This window comes from Calliphora vicina, chromosome 3 (assembly GCF_958450345.1).
Source record: "Calliphora vicina chromosome 3, idCalVici1.1, whole genome shotgun sequence".
NCBI classification, from domain to species: domain Eukaryota; kingdom Metazoa; phylum Arthropoda; class Insecta; order Diptera; family Calliphoridae; genus Calliphora; species Calliphora vicina.
In genome coordinates, this window is record NC_088782.1 from 51,609,974 (window position 1) to 51,631,219 (window position 21,246).

General features: G+C 30.1%; 2 protein-coding genes across 2 annotated transcripts; both read left to right on the forward strand.

The window, feature by feature from the left end:
- The first annotated feature begins 4,133 nt into the window (after window positions 1–4,133).
- On the forward strand, window positions 4,134–5,575 carry LOC135955211 (serine hydrolase-like protein). Its single transcript, XM_065505536.1, has 2 exons — window positions 4,134–4,268; window positions 4,581–5,575. Exons 1-2 carry the CDS (start codon window positions 4,263–4,265, stop codon window positions 5,520–5,522), a joined length of 948 nt encoding a protein of 315 aa, XP_065361608.1. The 5' UTR covers window positions 4,134–4,262; the 3' UTR covers window positions 5,523–5,575.
- Window positions 5,576–9,996: 4,421 nt separating this feature from the next.
- Window positions 9,997–11,609, forward strand: LOC135954265 (probable serine hydrolase). The gene is made up of 2 exons (XM_065504345.1): window positions 9,997–10,149; window positions 10,639–11,609. The coding sequence occupies exons 1-2, from the start codon at window positions 10,126–10,128 to the stop codon at window positions 11,605–11,607; spliced, it is 993 nt and encodes a 330-aa protein (XP_065360417.1). The 5' UTR covers window positions 9,997–10,125; the 3' UTR covers window positions 11,608–11,609.
- Window positions 11,610–21,246: the final 9,637 nt, after the last annotated feature.

Genomic DNA, 21,246 nt, shown 5'->3' on the forward strand with positions numbered 1-21,246 from the left:
AATCTGTTAAAAATGATGGTATACATACAAAATTCATGATAAATAACTTTCATATAGACATAAATCACGCGACCTAATTTCATGGTGATCGGTCCATAATTGGATTTGTAATCCAGTTATTGAGCAAAAAAGGCGAAAAATTGGTAATTTTTTTTAAAAAATGGGCATTTTTGCGATTTTAAGGCACTGGATGCATCTTTTTCGGGTAGGTATGTTCCGTACTTTTTTTCTACTATTCAATATCTACAACTTTCCTTCAGCCACAAAAGAGATATTCCGTACGGTATACAAGATATAACCGTGCTAAAATATAGAAAAAGTGATAAAAATCCACATTGAGGAAAAAAAATTCGTATGGTCATTAAATTATTACGGCAGCCAACTTGACAAAACTAATGATGTAGAAGTTCTTATTTTTGGAGCTACTTTCACGTGCAATTGTCAGAATTGAGTCCCAAAGCAATGAACTGAAAAATGTTGTACTGTGTTATGAATAAATTCGAAAAGTATCAATCGATTTTTATGATTGATATCTCATTTTGTTCCCAATACATGTAGTTTTGCGATAAAGTAATAATCATGAATAAATCGTTTTCGATTTTTTCATGATTTTTTTAAAACAAAAAAATTTGCTATTTTCACCTAAAAAATATATTTTTTGCTTCAATTTGTTTTATAAATCTGAAACTACTGAGCCGATTGAAATGCAATACTTAAACGAATTAAAGGTTATGCAAATTTTTCTAAGTATACTTTAATAATATCGGAATAGTTGTTTTTGAGTTATGGCAACATACATAAGAGGAGAAATGTGTCAAAATATGGACAATTTTACTTAAAAAAAATTTGAAAATTTACTTACATATTTTGGAATAAGTACTTGTCGTCACAATGTTGAATTTTTTATATACTTCTCGATATTCTGCCATGACTTTTGAAATATATTAGAACTTGACAGCTCTTTCAACAGTTTGTATCATAGACAACAACTAGATAGGTAACTGAGAGCCAAAAACCTAAAGGCTCCATTAGTCTTTGCGTTCTGTAACGTTTCTGTTCTGTGCCATTCTGAATGCTGTTATATTGTAGTTAGTTTTTCCGTAAGATCGTATCAGCTGTTTTTAAAATAATAACCAAAAAACCATCTTGGTGATTTTGTTACTATTTTTAGTGTTTTTTGTATTTAGACCTTCAACATATTATTGTGAACATTTTTATAAATACATACATATATTTTTTGTTAATGATTTAATTTAAACTAATTTTTTTACATACATAGTACATACATTAAAAGAAATTTATATTTATTTTATTAAATTTCAATGTTGTTTTGAAAATATTATATTTTTTATTCTTTTGTTAATAATAAATATTTCCCTTTCAAAAATGTTGGCACCACTGCTCTCATATTGTTGGCATTTTTGTGTATATATGATATCAGCTGTTTTAGCTGTCACTTAACGTTGCGGACAAAATTCTGTTTTCAACAGATTCATCCGCAACAGAACCGCAACGTTACAGAAAAACTAACGACATACACAAGGCGAATTCATACAAGGTGGTGTCAGTTCTACAAAAACAACGATTGGTCTTAACAAATGTCAAAAAACCAAAATGAAAAATTAAACAAATAAGTATTTACACTAAATATACTGTAGATAATTCAATAGTGAGGGCTTTACTTATTTATGTAAACAATAAACATTTTGTTAATTAGCTTAGAATATGTAGATATTTAAATATAAAAACAAGCTTTGACAGTTGTTAGAACCAAAAAGCGATTAAAAAAATTATCAGCTGTTTGCCTGACTCCACCTTGTATAAATTCGCCTTGGACATACACAACTTTCCCTATGCTAAAAACAAAACAGCTGATTCGGAACGGAACGTACAAACTAACTAGGCCTTAAGTCTGCTGTCAAAAACCTAATTCATGAGAATGTATTGCATGTATTTTGTTATTGTATGTGTGAAAAGAGAGTAATTTTTCCTTATATATTATTCTCTCCTTCCGTTCTATGTGTTTATTCTATGGTTTTTTTCTATGGTTATTTAAAAAAATTAAAATTGTTCAATACAATTGGTTTTTCATTAAAACGAAAATGAATAATAAGAAGTTACGTCACTTATTTTCGTGACAAAATAATTTTTTTGTTTCAAAAAAGTTCTTATATTTAACAAAATCATTTTAGAAGGTATTTTCCAGTTGTATAGTTCGTTTTATAATACCAAACTTATCATTATATATTGCTTATCTGGGACACCTCAAAGACTCGATAGGGTGTAGAAGGGACTTAGGGGATGAAATAGTCCTCTTGATCAAAAGTAGTATCTCTTGATCAAAAATATTTGCAATCAAAGATAGTAAAAATGGGTCGATACTAAACAAATTAAACCTAAATCAGAGGTTCGCAAAAATAGATCCTCTCACCAATACACTTACTCTCACCAACACATACAATTCTTTATTTTATTCAGTGCACCTACAAACACACAAATACAAAAACTGAAAAAATAAAGAAAAAGTCATACACCAGTACTCATGCGTATTCCTAATTGTCTCGTTGAGTAGACAACGACTACTAAAATGTAAGAGCATAAGAATACGTGTGATTTTATTTTCCACAATTGTGGTATGGGCTGCGCATTACTGATATAGAAAACCGAAATGTCACACAAATATTATCTCTTGATTGAAAATGTCTGACACTGAAAAAGAGCAGAACTTGTTCAACAAAAAAAAAATTGTATAAAATGATCACAAAGCCCAAAATTGTTCTTTGTCATCTAAAACCCATCTGGTCCATATTTAAGACGGAAATCACTGTTCTTTGCCAACACCCCTATAAAACTTATGTAGCAAATCTAGGATAAGTGATATATTTTTCAATAACACAACAACAAAGTATAGCATTTGCAACATATGCAAAGTTTGCAACGAAGAGTGATTTTCGCATCAGCAAAATCAGATAACATTTAGGTTGCACATTTTAATTTACAAATATCTGCCCTTTCACCTTGATGAGCGTCTCGAAACACGAAACATCAAATAAAATGTGCATTTAAATATAAAACTCATTATTATACCCATCACCTTCGTGGGAAGGGTATATGTATATAAGTTTGTCAATCCGTTTGTAATTTCCACAATATAATTTTCCGAACCTATAAAGTATATATATTCTGGATCCTTATAGATAGTGGTTTCGATTAATCCATGTCCGTCTGTCTGTTGAAATAAATTTTCTGAAGACCCCAGATATCTACGGGATCCAAATCTTCAATAATTCTGTCGGACATGCTTTCGAGAAGTTTCCTATTAAGTTTTCCTATCAGCAAAATCGGTCCACAAATGGCTGAGATATGAGGAAAAAACCAGGACAACCTCGATTTTTTACCTATTTTTGACCTATGTATATCTGGATTACTAAGTCATTAATATAGACAATATGGATATCTAATGATATATATAGACCACAGTAAGATGGACCAACAATGGGTCAAAATCGGAAAAACTATTTTTTAACCCGAATTTTTTTTTCAACAAAAATTAAAAACAAAAATTTTTTTTAAAATTTAAAAAAAAATTAAAAATTTTCCATAAAATGAAAAAAACAACTTTGGAAAAAAATAAATTTTATTTACCTAAAAATATTTAAAATTTGTATTTTGAAGTATAATTTGGCGAAGGGTATATAAGATTCGACACAGCCGAATATAGCGCTCTTACTTGTTTGCCAATAGTTTTAGTGACTTAAAGAGTTATAATAAGTAAATGCCTCCAATGATATTTTCTTATTAAAAAAATGAGATAAAATGTTATTTTAAGACTTAAAATTTAAGTAGACCCAAATACCAGTTATTAATATTTTAAATCATTATTGTCTAATGAAAGTTTTTGCTGCGTACTTCAATACTTGCTACTAAAATTTGTAGGTACTTTTAAAATCAAAAATGTACTTTTCTGGTTAAGATTCTGTACCGGTTTATAATTTAATTTTGCCTCTCTGTTTAAGATAGATGAATTTTAGTTAAGAGAATACCAATAGCTTTTAAAAATATTGACTTTTAAATTAAAAGTTTTAATCATGCAATATGCAATCTGTTTAGTATATTTCTAAGAAACTTGCAAGGCGAAAGTGTATTTATATATTTGTTTATAAAATGTGAAATAACTAATTAAAAAAACATTTACAAAATTTAATAAAAACAAACAAAAGTTCTTGTAAATAATTAAAAACTGATTATTTATTAAAATAATAATGAGTGTGAGTAATTAAATGACGAAATAGTTCTTTGGATTATTATTGTAGCAAGTATAATTGAGCATAATAATAAGACAAGTGCAGTACACTGAGAAAAATTCTAAAATTTTGAAATTCGTAAAACTATAATCAAATAATACTGTTTATAGTTTTACGAATTATGTATATTAATATTATGATTTGTTCGAAATTTATTATTGTAATTATAGGAATAAATTATTCAGGCTCGAGTTTATATATTGAATCTAATAATTCCAAAGAACATAGAAAATTAAATTTAAAATTGTTTATGTTTTTATATTTTTAATTTTCCAGCATGAAGATATACATATTAATGTCCCCTGGGGTTACATAGCTGGACGTTGGTATGGCAATCGCAAAGTTCGTCCCATATTGGCTTTACATGGCTGGCAAGATAATTTAGGAACCTGGGATCGTCTTATACCCTTACTGCCACAGCATATAGGAATATTATGTATTGATTTTCCTGGTCACGGCAGATCCTCCAGATACCCCAATGGCATAACCTATCATATGATTGACTACGTAGACACAATTATACGCGTTATAAAGGAATATAAATGGAAAAAAGTATCTTTATTAGGCCATTCTTTGGGTGGCATTGTGGGTTTTATATATGCCGCTCTTTATCCTCAAACAGTCGATATGTTAATACAATTAGACATTATAATGACACCTATCAGAACACCGGATTATAGACTAAGAAAACTAATAATGAGCACAGACAAACTTTTAATTGAAAATCAACGTTTAGAGGACTTAAAATACACAGAACCTCCCTTATTCAGCTATGAGCAATTAGAGGATAAACTATATTTAGGTTCCAACAAATCAATAAACAAGGAAAATTGCAAATATTTATTAAATCGCAGTATTAATGCATCTCAACTGTGTCCTGGAAAATATTATTTTTCACGTGATGGCCGTATAAAATATTATCATGAGTTCAACTCGTCTCTAGAGTTGATTCAAGCTATGGCTAAACGTTTGAAAAATATCAACTATTTGGTGATAAAATATAAAAATTCGGATTATATCGAAAATGATATGATGGAAACTGTTTGCAAAATTCTACCAACAATGGAGTTTAATGAAGCAGAAGGTACCCATCATGCCCACCTGAACAATCCAACTGAGGTAGCGGCCAAAATCTTACCATTTATTTTGAGAATAAGGCCAGAAACTGAAACGAATGATATAAGTTCAAAATATGATATTATTCAAAGCAAATTATAAAAATACTACTTATAATGTTTATTATAAAATATATGATTTTTTTCTGTTTAATTAATGTATTCAAAATAATTATTTTTTTTTTTAATTTTTTTTTCTTAGTGCATGTGTTTGTTTGTTAAAGAGCAAACAACCTTTGAACGTTTGTTGAAATATAAAGAAATGTTTTAATTTTTAAGAGAATTGTGTACTAATTTATGACACTCTCTTATCAGTGGGTATTTCTTGTTTTATGGACTCTCTTTCTTTCATAATAATTAGTTTGTTTCTCTTGTTATCAAATTGTGTGTATGCGCTAGCCACAATGGTTGCGTCATGCGATAACATTTAGGTGTGTAACTAAAAAATACTATTTTTTTTACAACTTTTTAAAATTAAATTGTAATTATTCTAATGAATAAGAATTATACAAATTAATGCATCATATTATAAATTTAATATTTTTTAACAAACTATTTTTCTTAAAAAAATTTTTGTTTTTTATAAAACGAAATTATTTGATATATTTCTGTATTGAACATGCAGTTGGAGGCCTTCATTGTATTTGCAACTGTCTACATAAAACTCTCTCGTGTTTTATCTAAACAGTGATGTTAACAGAAAAATATTCAATAAAACAATAAAGTTTAACAATGTTAAAATCAGTGTTTAAAAAGCTACGATAACTAACAAATTTTTAACTTATTTTATTGCTACCTCAACTGCTACTTAGCTGCTACTTCAACTGCTACATAACTACTACTTCTTCTACTACCTCAACTGCTACTTCTATTACTACTAAATTTAAAAAGTAGCAGAATTAATAAAAAACTAATGACTGCTATATCAAAACTTTTTCTTTTTTAAGGTAGCAATAGAAAATAAATTACTCTGCTACTTTTAAATTTTTCTTTTATTAGTACTACTACAACTACTGCTACCAAAATGTGAAGGTAGCAGTAGTAGTAGTAATTATTGACTCCGAGTTTTTATTAATTTTTTAACTAGACTACTTGTGTTTTTTCGTTGCTACTGCTACTTGTAGTCTAGTTTTTTAAACACTGGTTAAAATGTTGTTCTTCACTAAATAACATATATTTTAATTATTTTTTTATTTAAAAAATTTATTTTACATAGGAGAAATCGGAAAAGTTATTTAGTTATGTATTATATGATGATGTTTACTCCAACAAATATTTACATTGTGAGGCCTTCGGTATTACGCGGTTTTTGTTAATTAAAAATATACAAAAAATTAATTTGTATTTGTACCCGCGGGTTGCCAAATTAAATTATTGTTTGAAAGCTAACATAATTTTTGGGAATGTGTTATTTTGTTATCGTTGTACACTAGGTAAGCTCTCATTTTGCACTTTTTTGTTTTTCGATGCTCCGTCATTTATTTAAAGCAGTGGTACGCAAAAAGAGGCATTTAATTTGTGTGCTCTTTTGGGTAAAAAGTAAAATATCCACAAGAAACTGAATGAATTGTGTGTATTTTTACGCTCTTTTGTTCACATTCGGGTTGTTTGACGAAAATCATCGTAACCTCAACAATATGAACGCCTACCATGGATTCAAAGTTTCAAGTTTTCGGTCTAAGTACAAAAATTTCCAAAAATAAATGTTAAAAAACAGGTAAGAGAGCTATAATCGGCTGTACCAACTCATATACCCTTCACAAAATTATACTTAAAACAAATAATAATATTTTTAGGTGAACTAAATTTTTCAAAATAGTTTTTTTTCATTTTTATTAAATTTTTTCAAATTTTTATAAATTTATTAGTGAAACAAATTTAAAGACAAAAATAATTTTTATAAAAAAAAAATCGGTGAAAAAATTATTTTTCCCGATTTTGACCTATTGTAGGTCCTATATATTATTGGATATCGATATTGACTATATTTACTATATTAATGACTTAGTAATCCAGATATATGTAGATCAAAAGAAGGTCAAAAATCGAGGTTTTTATAGTTTTTTCCTTATACATAGTATGTCAGCAATTTGTTTGAATATTGTCTCGATTTTAGTTAGTAACCGAGACGGGAGAATTCCCGATATATTGATGTATGAATCATTTATGTAAGTTTTTTGTGGGCTACGGAAAGTTGATTTTAACATACAGACGGACATGTCAATGCTTTTTATACCCTTCACCATGAGTGGCAAGGGTATATATAAGTTTGTCATTCCGTTTGTAATTTCTACATTTTTCATTTGCGACCCCACAAAGTATATATATATTCTGAATCGTTATAGATAGCGGAGTCGATATAGCCATGTCCGTCTGTGTGTTGAAATCAACTTTCTGAAGCCCCCAAATAACTTACATACACGAATGATACATCAAATTCTTCCGGCTCGGTTGCTATTTAAAATCGAGAAAATCGGTCCACAAATGGCTGAGATATAAGGAAAAAACCAGGACAACCTCGATTTTTGACCTATTTTTGAAAAATCGGAAAAAAATATTTTTTAACCCGAATTTTTTTTTTCATATTAAAAAGAAAAAAATTTTTTTAAAATTAAAAAAAAAAATTTAAAAAACAACTGGAAAAAAAATTTAATTTTGTTTACCTAAAAATATTTAAAATTTTTATTTTAAAGTATAATTTGGTGAAGGGTATATAAGATTCGGCACAGCCGAATATAGCTCTCTTACTTGTTTTTATTAATGATGAAGTAATCTGAAATATAATTATTAGAAAATAGGCTTCCAGAACTAAATTCTCATGAAATGGGTATTCATTTTAGATGATATTTGTAAAAATTAGGGACTGTAGCAGTTATGAGTTTTATCATAAAAGTTAGCAAATAGGAGTTATTTTCTGATTTTTATTTTTAAAAGCAAACATACAATTTTTTATTAACTTCAAGTCTATAAACCAAAAATCTCCGTATTACAGTATTACTTCTAATTAGTTTGGATTTTGTCAGATTCAAATTAAAAATCAAAAATTATAGGAATTAAGTTTTACAACCATAATTGCCACCAAATTCTCTTCAGATAAATTGTACGGAAAATCTCAAAGCATCATTCGTAATGCTGAAAACAACCTTTCCAACACTTACTTGTGTAGCGGGTACAGAGTGTACAATCAGGGCAAGTTTCCGTAGCCACTGAAGAACAAATTTCTTATTATACTATTTTGATTTTGACCCATTGCAGGTTCGACTTATATATTCCGTTGCTAAGGTCTTTGAAATATCTATTATTGGATATCCATATTGTGTATATTAATGACTTAGTAATCCAGATATAGATCTAAAATAGGTAAAAAATCGAGGTTATCCTCAGCCATTTGTCGGCCGATTGTCTCGATTTTAAATAGTAACCGAGCAGATATTTTGACGTATGAATCATGTAAGTAATTTGGGGCTACTGATAGTTGATTTCAACAAACAGACGTCAGACGGACATGACTATATCGACTTCGGTATCTATAACGATCCAAAATATATACTTTCTAGGGTCTCAAATGAAAAATGTAGAAATTACAAACGAAATGACAAACTTATATATACCCTTGCCACCCATGCTAATTTACCAAATTATACTTTAAATTAAAAATTTAAAAATTTTTTTTTATTTTAATTTATTAGTGAAAACAATTTTATTAAATTTTTTTATTTTTTGTAAAAAAAAATTAAGTTTTTCGAAATTATTTTTTTTTATTTTATTAGTGAAAAAATTTACGAAAAAAAAAATATTTTTGGTGAAAAAAATAATCGGGTTAAAAAATATTTTTCCCGATTTTGAACCCATTGTAGGTCCGACTACTGTGGCCTTATATATGCCGTTGCAAAGATCTTTGAAATATTTATTATTGGATATCTATATTGCCTATAATTAATGCCTTAGTAATCCAGATATACATAGATCAAAAATAGGTAAAAATTCGAGAATGTCCTGGTTTTTTCCTTATATCTCAGCCATTTGTGGGCCGATTTTCTCGATTTCAAACACCAATCTAACCGGGTCTATAGCGGATATATTTACGTATGAATCATGTAAGTTATAATAAGTTATTTACACAGACGGTCAGATGGACATCTCTCATGGCAATATCGACTACACTATCTATAACGATTCACAATATATATACTTTGTGGGGTCGCAAATGAAAAATGTAGAAATTGCCGCTCATGTTGAAGGATATAAAAAGGCCATACAATTTTATAAAAGTCTAGTTCAAAACTAACACAATGGTATGCTTGACGTTGTTCTCCGATATTTTCTTGTGCTTGTTTTTTTATTAAACTTCCAAAATAACAGTACCTGTTTAAAATAAACAACTCAAATTTTAAGTATAAGCCGCTAAAATTTTCAAATTTGTTACAGTGATGACAACATAAGCTCTTTTTAGTAATGTTTCACATAGTTTAGAAGCTTTGTGAATAAATAAATAATCACCTAAACAGTCTGCTCTCAAGCACAGCCCATTGACAACACTGCCGCTGATGGCGTTACTTTTGGGGTGTTTAGATTAGTCAGCGTTAGTTGCTGATGGTAGACGCTTTTAAATAGATAAAAATTTTTTGTATATTTTTGGGAAGTTGTTTGAAAAAAAATGTATTTTATAAATTAAACATAAATAATTTAAGTGTGAAACTTGTACAATGGAAACAAATCAAGCATTAGTTGTAAGTATTAATAAAAATTTAAGCAAATTATTACTAACAATTATTTATAAATTAACTTTGAACAATTAAACTTAACATCTAGACATGACTAGCTTTTTTTAACCTTTGTACTCTTAAATTGTTTTCTACATTACTAAGAAAATTGAGAAAAAAGAGAGTATCTGGTTTGTTTACCAAATTCTGAATAAATTGCCGAAAAAGAGAAAACCGTCTGAGATTTTTTGAATTTAAATTAAATTGAATTTATTATGTGTTCGTTACATTTAAATCAAATTAATGTTTTTTGTTGTTCATATTTTAAAATAATTATAATTATTTTAAGAGAAAATGTTGAATATTTGGTAGCATAAATAAATAAAAAAAATACCCAAAATATGACTAAACTCAATTCATTTCATAATATTATTCTAATCCATATATCAGCTCTTTAACTTTTCAAACATCTGAAAATTCAGCTTTAATTTATAAAATAATATTTATATTTTACAGTTCGAAGACATATCCATTGAGGTACCCTGGGGTCATATTGTTGGACGTTGGTATGGTAACCGCAAAGTACGTCCCATTCTAGCTCTTCACGGCTGGCAAGACAATCTCGGAACATGGGATCGTTTAATACCCCTGCTACCACGTCACATTGGTATACTATGCATTGATTTACCCGGCCATGGAAGATCCTCTAAATATCCTGTGGGCATGACTTACCATGTACTCGATTATGTTCAAATAATTGTTAGAATTGCTAAGGAATATAAATGGCGCAAGGTATCTCTAATGGGTCATTCTATGGGTGCAATTGTTAGTTTTTTCTATGCCGCCCTCTATCCCCATATGATGGATATGTTAATACAAATTGATATAATAAAATCCAAATATTTCTCAGTTAATAGACAAATAGAGAAATTTAAAATATTAACTGAAAGATCGTTGATCGAAAATGAACGCATGGAGGAAATGTCTTTAAAAGAGCCACCCTCATATTCATATCAACAATTGGAAGATCTGTTGCACATAGGCTCATTGCAGTCGGTGGACAGGGAAAATTGTAAATATCTCCTCAACAGAAGTATTGAAAAATCTCAATTGTATCCTGCTAAATACTATTTTTCTCGAGATGGTCGTGTTAAACAATGTGTAGAGCTGCCGGGGGATCATGGTTTGGCTATGGAAATGGCTAAACGTGTTAAAAATATAGCTTATATGATTATAAGATCGGAAAAGTTGAGCTTAATGGAACCCATTGATGAGGAAATTGTTGATATTTTAAGAGCTAATAATTCCCACTTTGAATACCATAGATACGATGGTACACATCATTTGCATTTGAATGATGCTGAGGCAGTGGCTGGTATAATTAATCCATTTATATTGAGATATCGACCTTTGATACTGGACACCTGGACTATTGATGATAGTGTGAAAGGTGTTAATCAGCCGGAGAAGAAAAGTAAATTGTAATTGTATGTATTTGATGTTACTTAATTAAAATATTAATAAATTAATAGAAAAATTTCTTTTAATTTTTGTTAATTTTATTTCTTTGCTCTGCAAGTTAGTATTTTCTCTGTATGGATATTTAATTTTACAAATAGTAATTTAACGTGATTATAATCCATATATATAAAAATATAAAAAATATATAAAAAAATAAATGTATGTATGTCAGTTTATTTGTGATTTATAGGAGCCTAAAGTACTGAAATGGGCCACTTTATATTTTGAAAATTCATGTGGTGGTGGCACTTCCCATATAAAGTAAATAGTAATTAAATGGGTGTGCCACCACCCAAACATATTAACTATTTATTTTCGTTACCTGCAAAAGTATTTTGTGTCAGTCATCAAACTTTATAAGAACCAATTTCTTATCAGTGCATGAAGTATAACCCAAAATTGAACTGATCGGAACAGAAGGTGCACCCCCTTTCCAAATATCTGGAGAACTATAAAAATTTTGTCTCAATATCACCAATATTACTTCACATAGTTTGGAGGAAAATGTTCGGTATTGTATTTACATCCATAGAATGTAAATTGTGAATTTCGAATATCTAAAGAACTATAATCGTAAAAGTATTTAAAATTTGTATGAATCAATTTCTTATCACTATACTGAGATTAGTGGATGTGGTACTTATCATACAAACTAAATAGTTATTTTCGAATATATAATTTTTAATGTCTTCAAACTTTATATGCATCAATTGCTGAAAATTATCGGGATTGGATTAATAGGTGTGGCACTAAAGTAATTACTTAATTTCGAATATCTAGAGAACTATAATTGTATTGTATTTAAACTTCACATGAATTAAAAACTGCATATTTTACTTCATCGTAGAGAAGTGACTGTTATCATAGAGAAGTTAAGACCAATTAAAGAGCATAATAATCTTTAAATAGCTAACTTCTAATTCATTTATTTTTTATCCCTGCACGGAGTTTAAATAAAAATCAACTGGATCGGAACAGTCTGAAAATGGGCAGGTTATTTTTAGTGGACGTAGAACTTCACATACAAAATAAATAAATATTATCAAATATCTTTAAGCTTTGCCTGAAACAATTTTTTATATTTTACGATTTTTTATATTTTTACGATGAAATTGGACGGGATCGGCTCAGTGGGAATGAATATAAAGAAAATAGTTGTAATGAATGAATTGCATTATTTTGATGTTCAATCGCTGGTATGGAAATGTAAACCGTACTCAAACATGAATATACATCGTTTAAGTGGTATTCCTGCAACATTGGGGACTGGCTTAACATGCAAAGGCTCTAAGTCCACTTTTTTTTAGAAATTGAGATTTAATGCAGTAATGTACAACATGTAAAAATACATTGATTACAAAGAAAACAGATATTCGTCTGTGCCGAATCTTGTATACCCTTCACCAAATTATACTTTAAAATATATATTTTTAGGTAAACATAATTTAAAAATTTTCTTTTTTTAAATTTTTTTGAAAATATTTTTTAAAAATTTTTATTTTAATGTTTTTTTAAATTTAAAAAAAAAATTTTTTAAAAAAAGAATTTATGACAAAAAAATGTTTTTGATGAAAAGAAAATTCAGGTTAAAAAGTATTTTCCCCATTGATGAACAAAAATTCGGGTAAAAAAGTATTTTCCATATTTTGACCCATTGTCCAACTTACTATAGCCTTATATACATCGTTGCAAGCACGATACTGCAAAAAGACACTGAAACATGGCGGATGCAACGTAATGGTATGGGGTCAGTTTTTCTGCTGCTGGTGTTGGCCCATCGCTCTAAATGAATGAAATAATGGATGGATCTATCTATAGAGACATCTTGGAAAGAGTAATGCTTCCAAATTCTGAGGATAATAAGCCTCTTCGATGAGTTATTCAGCACGATAACGACCCCAAGCACTCTGCACATGTTGTTAAATCGTGGTTAGCACAGGAAAGAGTTTCGGTAATGGAATGGCCACCACAATTACCAGATCTGAATCCCATTGAGAACATTTGGGAAAACGTTAATCAAAGAAGCGACCCCGAAAATTGCACTAATTCAGATATTATGTTTCAAGGATTGGTAGATGCTTGGAACGCTATTCCTGCAAATTTTATTGCCAATTTGATAGCTTCACTGCCTTGCCGATGTAAGGCCGTCATTGAAAATATAAGATTTACCACGAAATATTAAGTTTTATAGACAGAAATGTTTTAGAAGCAATTAGTTGCATATGTTTTGGCCAATGAAATATCAACCCATACGTAGTTTTTTAATTTTTTTTTTCTTTTCAATGCAAAAAATTCTGAATTAAATTTCATATTCTTATTTTTAAAGCATTAATTAAAAAATATTATAAGCAAATGAATATTTTTGTTTACATCTTAAACTAGTTTCAACAACTTTTGTAAAATTCTGTTGCTGGTTGCATATGTTTTGACCACCACTGTATCTATCATTAGATATTGTCTATATTAATGACTTAGTAGTCCAGATATAGATAAAAAAAATGGGCCAAAAATCGAGGTTGTCCCGGTTTTTTCCTTAATCTCAGCCATTTCTGCATCGATTTTGTCGATTTTAAAAACAACCGAGCCGGAAGAATTCTCGATATATTGATGTATGAATCATGTATGTAAGTTATTTGGGGGCTACTGAAAGTTGATTTCAACATACAGACGGACAGACGTATATGGCTATATAGATTTCACTATCTTTAACGATCTAGAATATATATATACTTTGTGGGGTCGCAAATGAAAAATGTAGAAATTACAAACGGAATGGCAAACTTATATATACCCTTGCCACTAGAGATGCTAATCGGGTCTGATTTTTGAAAATCCCGGGGTTCGGGATTTGTAAAAATCCCAAAATCCCGATCCAGGGTTTCGGGATTTTCGGGAAATCTAAAATCCCGAAAATTATATGAAAGAAACGTACATAATTATGTCTTTACAATTGGAAGAAAATTTTTTATTTAGCAATTAATTTATATTAGACACTAAAAAGCATAAAATACTTGCATGAGTACATTATATAAGAAGAAATAACAACAAATACATTAGGGTGGGTCGATTTTTCTCACGAAAAATCGTATAGCAGAATATTCTAAGAAATTCTCCCCAAGAAACCATAAGTCTAAAAGCAAGTCCTATCTTGCGAATTTCATCTTTTATCCAATGATATTTCAGTATTTTGTTAATAGTTTTTTTATTGGATAAAATACGAAATATGTAAGATAGGATTTGATTTTAGACCTATGGTTTCTTGAGGAAACTTTCTTAGAATTTTCCGTAGATTGCGTTTCTGCTATACGTTTTTTTAGTTTTCGATCGTCCATACAAATGGACCCAGCCCAATATACAAAACAATACCTTATCTTTTAGCAATCGAAATATTTTCAATTTGTTCCAACTCCTCATCTGAGATCACATCTATTTCATTTTAAGAGGATTTAAATTGAGTTTTGTTAGACAACTTACAAAAAAGGTGAAGAAATGATTTTCTAGAGCCCCACTCAAGGAAAACCAAAAATACCGTTTTCCTTTATTAACTATATTGTAGCAGTAGTTGAGCTTAACAACTTTTCTGAATATCACTTTGTGATATTTGGGCATGTAGAATGTCAAAATGCATGAAAAAGGCACACAAAAATTACAATTTCCCCTATTTATTTATGAAAAACGGGATTTGGAAAATTACGAAAATCCCGGGATTTAAAATTAAAAAATCCCGGACTTCGGAATTTAAGAAATCCCGAAAACCATCGGGATATTCGGGAACGGGATTCCCCGTTTGGCATCTCTACTTGCCACTCATGGTGAAGGGTATAAAAATTGCAGTTATTTCGTTTTATTTAGCTAGTATTTAAATAAAATAGCAAAACATTTTTGAAAATTGTCAACGTTTTTGGAGGTTGTCTCACATTTTAGTCTATTACTCTGGTTCTATTTGACCGATTTTCTACATTTTCAATACCAAACATTTCTAATCAACAAGGAATATTTACCTTGACTCAAGGCCCTATCGTGTCAACAACAGACGGACGGACAAATCTAGATCGATTTCGAAATTTATAAGGGCACAGAATATATATGGGGGATTTCACGTCAAATGAACCAACTCTTGAAACCGCTGTCTTCCGATCGGAATGAAATTTGCACCAAGGTAGTCCTATAAGATAGTAATTTAGACACAATTTTTCAACCAGATTGGTCAAGAACTCTTTGAGTTACATTTGAGCAACCAGGCGTTCTTATTGTTCTTAGCAAAATGTGTCCCAATTAGTTTAGAAAGCTCTTTCATTAATCTTTAAAATTTTTTACCTTTGTTTTGCAAAATCAAAAACTTTTTTCAAAATGGTCAATTTTTTAAAATATTTTTGGTCGCTTAGTGGGATGAGAGTGGGATATCTATCAAAATAAATATTTTGTAACTCAAGACATACAAGTTTTGACTTTTTTATATCAAGTATAACAATATATATGTATATCAAGTATATAATAACATTTGAATAACTTATATGTATTTGCAAGTATATTTTGACTCAATTTGTATATTAAACCATCATGCTAAACTTTATCAAGCGCTTGTCGACGAAGAGAGCAAAACAATATTTTTTCCCCAAGAGCTTTTCATTTCAACATTAACAAATCTGTGAGTTTGTTCGATAGTGCTTTCTTCTAAATTTAAAGTTATGACACAGTTTTTTCAAACTGATTGTTTTTTTTTGCTTCCGTGACGTAGTAATATGTTTTCGAATAATTAATGCATTTGATTTAGGTGCATTATAGTTAATTTTCATTGACCTTTATTATTTATGGTCAGAGTTATCTTGAACACAACATTTGTATGGGAACTATAGTATGTGAAGTTTAAATATTGATTTTAGTTAACACATTACTGCAGCTGAAATCCACAAAAGAAATAGTAGAATTGTATGGTTTCTCAACAAATTCAGTTCTCACACCGTAAGCTAAAGTTTAGAATTCGCATCAATTCCAATCAATTTTAAATTATGCAATGAACGCATTTAACCAAACCTTGAGTCATTAAAACATTGCAATGAAATACTACTTCTTCTTTAGTTGGTAGTTTAATTCCTTGCTGGTACATAAATATTTTGTTTTTAGCAGTTGCCTTTAACTAGAAAATAACTTAAGCTATGGCTGAAATTTATTTCCTAAATGTTGTTAGAGTTTGTTTTCTTCTACTTAACTTTTAGAAAATATTATTCTACACGTACTTTTAGCAAGTATTGTACAATGTAAACATTGTTTTGGCATGTAAATGCTTTTTCGTGTAGAGTAGTTTCACGATGTGTACGTGGTTACAACACAAATTCGCAATTGTAATGAACTGCACTGTAAGTAAATGTATATTTATTGCATTTGGCGTAATTTTTTTTTGGAGTCCAAGTTTAAAAGTCGTTATGGTCAAAGTCTCAAAATTTGTTAAAGGAATATTTAAGAGTTGATGTAAAGCATTGCGTGCAATATCATCCAGGATTCTTGAGTATAAGTTGCCTTTAACTTTTACCAGTTGGTTTGTTCTTTAAAATAAACTATTTATAAATATATCCAAAATTCACAATAAAAATTGAGGCATATGGATGGAAGGGAATTCAATTTCTATAAACAATTTCCATTTATATTACAAAATTTTCTAATTTGTTAAATTATCTAAATTGTTGATTCTGTCATAGAAAATATTCGATTGCTTTAAAACCACAAACAACTTGTGTTGGTAGTATATAATGCTTTTTGCAAAGGGAATGTCAAAGTTAGTTAGCATTTCCTTTATCACGTTCAACAAATGCTCAGGGATATATTAAACACTTTATAAACAACAAAACCAGCACGAACACATGTTTACACGTCACAACATTATACAGTGGGATTTTTGAGATTATAGTGTGGTTAATTGTAAATTTTATGTTAATTTTATATAGGATTATTTGTGTCATTAAAAACATATTTAAATATCAACTATTTAAAGATATCATCGACATTTTTTATTTGTTCGAAAGGCCCATCGATGTCATTTGTATAGAAAATAACATCGTGCAAAAGAACGCCTCGGCTTCCCTGGGTGGCGCGCATTCAAAATGCGAATGAATCAGGCTGAATGTGACCGACGCGTCGGCATGAGTTATGTTGGCTATGAAGGCCGCTGTTGTTTAGTGACTTATTCGCTTAAACCTGCATCTTATAAAACAATATAAGAAAAAGTCTAACGGGTCTAAATCGCATTATCTCGGTGGCCAGTTCACATCACTTACACCTGAGATGACCATGCCTTCAAATCGCTCTTGAAGAATGTCCAATCTGTCATGAGCTGTGTGGCATGTATCACCGTCCTCTTGAAACCACATATCGTTGGTGTACATATCATGGCCATCGCCGTTGACGATGATGGACTGGCCAAAGTTGATCTCGAAAAAATATGGACCAATGATGCCGGAAGCTCAAAAACAACACCAAACAGTAACTTTTACGGGATGCTTTGGACGGTCTTTGATCTCATGTGGAACTAGCTGACCCGGTGCGCTTCGCCACCCCAATTAGAAGAAAGAAATAGTACTATCAAGTCTCATCTTGTGAATTTAATTGAAAATGTCTAATTTCATATTTCTGGGTCCATTATTATAGAAAATGCAAAATGTGTTCCTAATTTTAAATTTTTAGGTTTATTATTATAAAATATTCAAAAAGTACCATTGCAATAAGGAAATAGTACCATTGATTATCACTTTTAAATTCGCATTCACCAAACCATAACCCGTCAAGTTTGAATTTTAGATTTGTATATCATTTCCTATATTATCAACTAATTTTGTTTCTATAATACATAATATTTAATAAATTATCACAAAACCGAAATCGCGGTTTTGAAATTCTTCGATTTTATGGAAACTCTAGGTCCATTATTATAGGAAATTCAAAAAAGTACCCATGAGAATAAAGAAAAAGTACCACGAATTATGCCCTTGAATTTTCACTCAATGGGGACCATATACGCCTAATTTCATATTTCTATGTCCATTATTACAATAAATTAAAAAAGTACCATTAGAATGTATAAAAAGTATCAAAAATCCCCCACTTGTGGTTTCCCACTCACTCGTGTCCATATAAGCTTAATTTCATGGCTTTATGTTCATTGGTGAAGAAATTACAAAAAGTACCATTCGAATAAAGAAAAAGTACCAGAAGTCTCCCCTTAGAATTCTCACTAACTTAGGACGATAATTAATTTCATGATTCTAAGTCCATTGACATATAAAATTGAAAAAGTACCTGTAGTTCAGTTCTCACATTTTTGTACCCAAATATTATACCCTATTCCTAACACTAACTTCACTCAGATACATATCAGCTAATTTTAATGTCGATAACTGAAATAATTTAAAATGTTAAAAAAGTACCATTAGGAGAAAAGTACCAATTTCCCTTTTCCACCTTGAACACCCCTACCAAAAAAAGTACTGTTTACCCGAATTTGGCTAATTAATTTTTATGAATCCAGGAATCAACGTTGAAAAAATTATCAAAATTGGCTTAATAATTTCAAATATAATGTATTTTCCCGATTTTATCCCCTTTTTGATACCTTTTTTATCTCCATTGAGGTGGTAAAATTTTATTCAAATAAATTTCTGTAACGTGGTGGGTGCTCATAATAAAATATTCGTATGTCTATGTCAAATTATAGAAAAACATATTTTATGAAAAAGTACCACAATTTTTATCCCTTAAGGGTTCGAATTTCCAAAAAGTACCAAACTTATATTTTTTATTTTTTGATAAGTAAAGAATACGATTTACAATTTGGTTCTATGTTTATTGGTTTAAAAGATACATAGGGTGCCAAAAAAGTACCAAAATACAGTTTTTACCTGTTTTCTCCCCTAAAATGTTCGAATTTCGCAAAAGTACGAATGGAGTAACATGCAATTTTAAGTTTTTTTTGTATCTTTATTACTTTTGAAGATATAAGGTTACCGAATTTATCCGTTTTTACCTTTTTTACCCCCTAAACGTTCGAATTTCCAAAAATCCCTTCTAATCGGATCGTTTTGGGGAGGGAGCAACCCACAGTTAAAATTTCGTGATTCTAGCTTCAGCCGTTTGGTCTGTGCGATGATCAATCAGTCAGTCAGTGAGTCAGTAACGTTACTCTTTTATATATAGATGATAGATGATATCGTCCTAAATTTGACAATTTTGTTTATTGACGTACCAATATATCAGAAAATGGGCCTTAATGGATCGATTTCAAACAGTCTTTCAAAATGTATGTGCTAAACTATAAGGGTATAATTTTATATAAATAAAAACTAAATGTCGTTCGTTGGTAATTGCGTCAGTTGAGAACGGGGGGACCGATTTGGAAAATTTTTTTAAAAAATGTTTGTCATAGCCCAACTTAGGTTTTTGGCTAATTTTTTTATAAATGTTCGTAGTAATCCAATTTATGTTTTTGCTGAAATAAAAACTGACATTGTTAGAGAATGACACTCATTGGAAATACACTCTCGATGCTATGCTTTCATGAAATCCTCATCAAATACGAACATTGTTTTCGGTAATTATCTCAAAATGCTTACATTTTATAAGCAAATCGATGAAAATCTAACATGCAACTTGGCTTGGTGGTGAGAATATTATTTTGGGAGGTGATTTTCAAACATTACCAGTGATTACACGGTCAACGCCTGGCGATGAACTTAATGTATGTTTGAAGTCGTCCGTTTTGTGGAAACACATCAAGAAACTCAAATTGACTGTGAACATGCGTGTCGAGCTGCAGAACGATCAATCTGGAGAAGTATTTTAGAAAGAATTGCTGAACATTGGCAACGGCAAAATCCCGTTTGACATTTAGACCGGCTGCATTGAATTTCCCTGCGCTTTTTGCCAGTTCACCAAATCAAAATCCGAACTTATCAGAAAAGTGTTTCAAACATTGCAGAAAAATATAAAAATCATGATTGGTTGAGCGAACGTGCTATATTGGCTGCGAAAATCATTAATGTCAAGGAATTAAATTTTAAGATTCAAAGTGAAATTGCAGTCGAAGTGATGACGTACAAATCGGTGGATTGCGTTACTTTCCAAGCTGATGTCGTCAACTATCCAACCAAGAATTTAAACTCGCTGGACTTACCTGAATTACCGTCTTATAGTCGCCAACTGAAAGTCGGATCGGTAATCATAATGTTACGCAACATAAACAAAACACGTCTTTGTAATAACACCCGACTTGAGGTAAAAAATCTGATGAATAATGTCATCGAAGCAACAATACTTAAAGTAAAGTACAAAGGAGAAAAGATTTTGATACCTCGAATCCCAATGGCTCCGACCGACATTTCATTCGATTTTAAATGCTTGCAGTTTCCGGTACGTCTTGCATTCGCAATGATAATTAACAAATTTCAATGGCAGTCATCGCGTGTTTGCGGCATTAAGCTTGAAAATCCATGCTTCTCACACGGTCAATTGTATGGCGATTGTTCCCGTGTCGGAACACCATCAGCATTATTTGAATACGCGCCAGACAACAAAACAAAATATATCGTGTATCTTAGAGCATTGCAAGGAACGAAA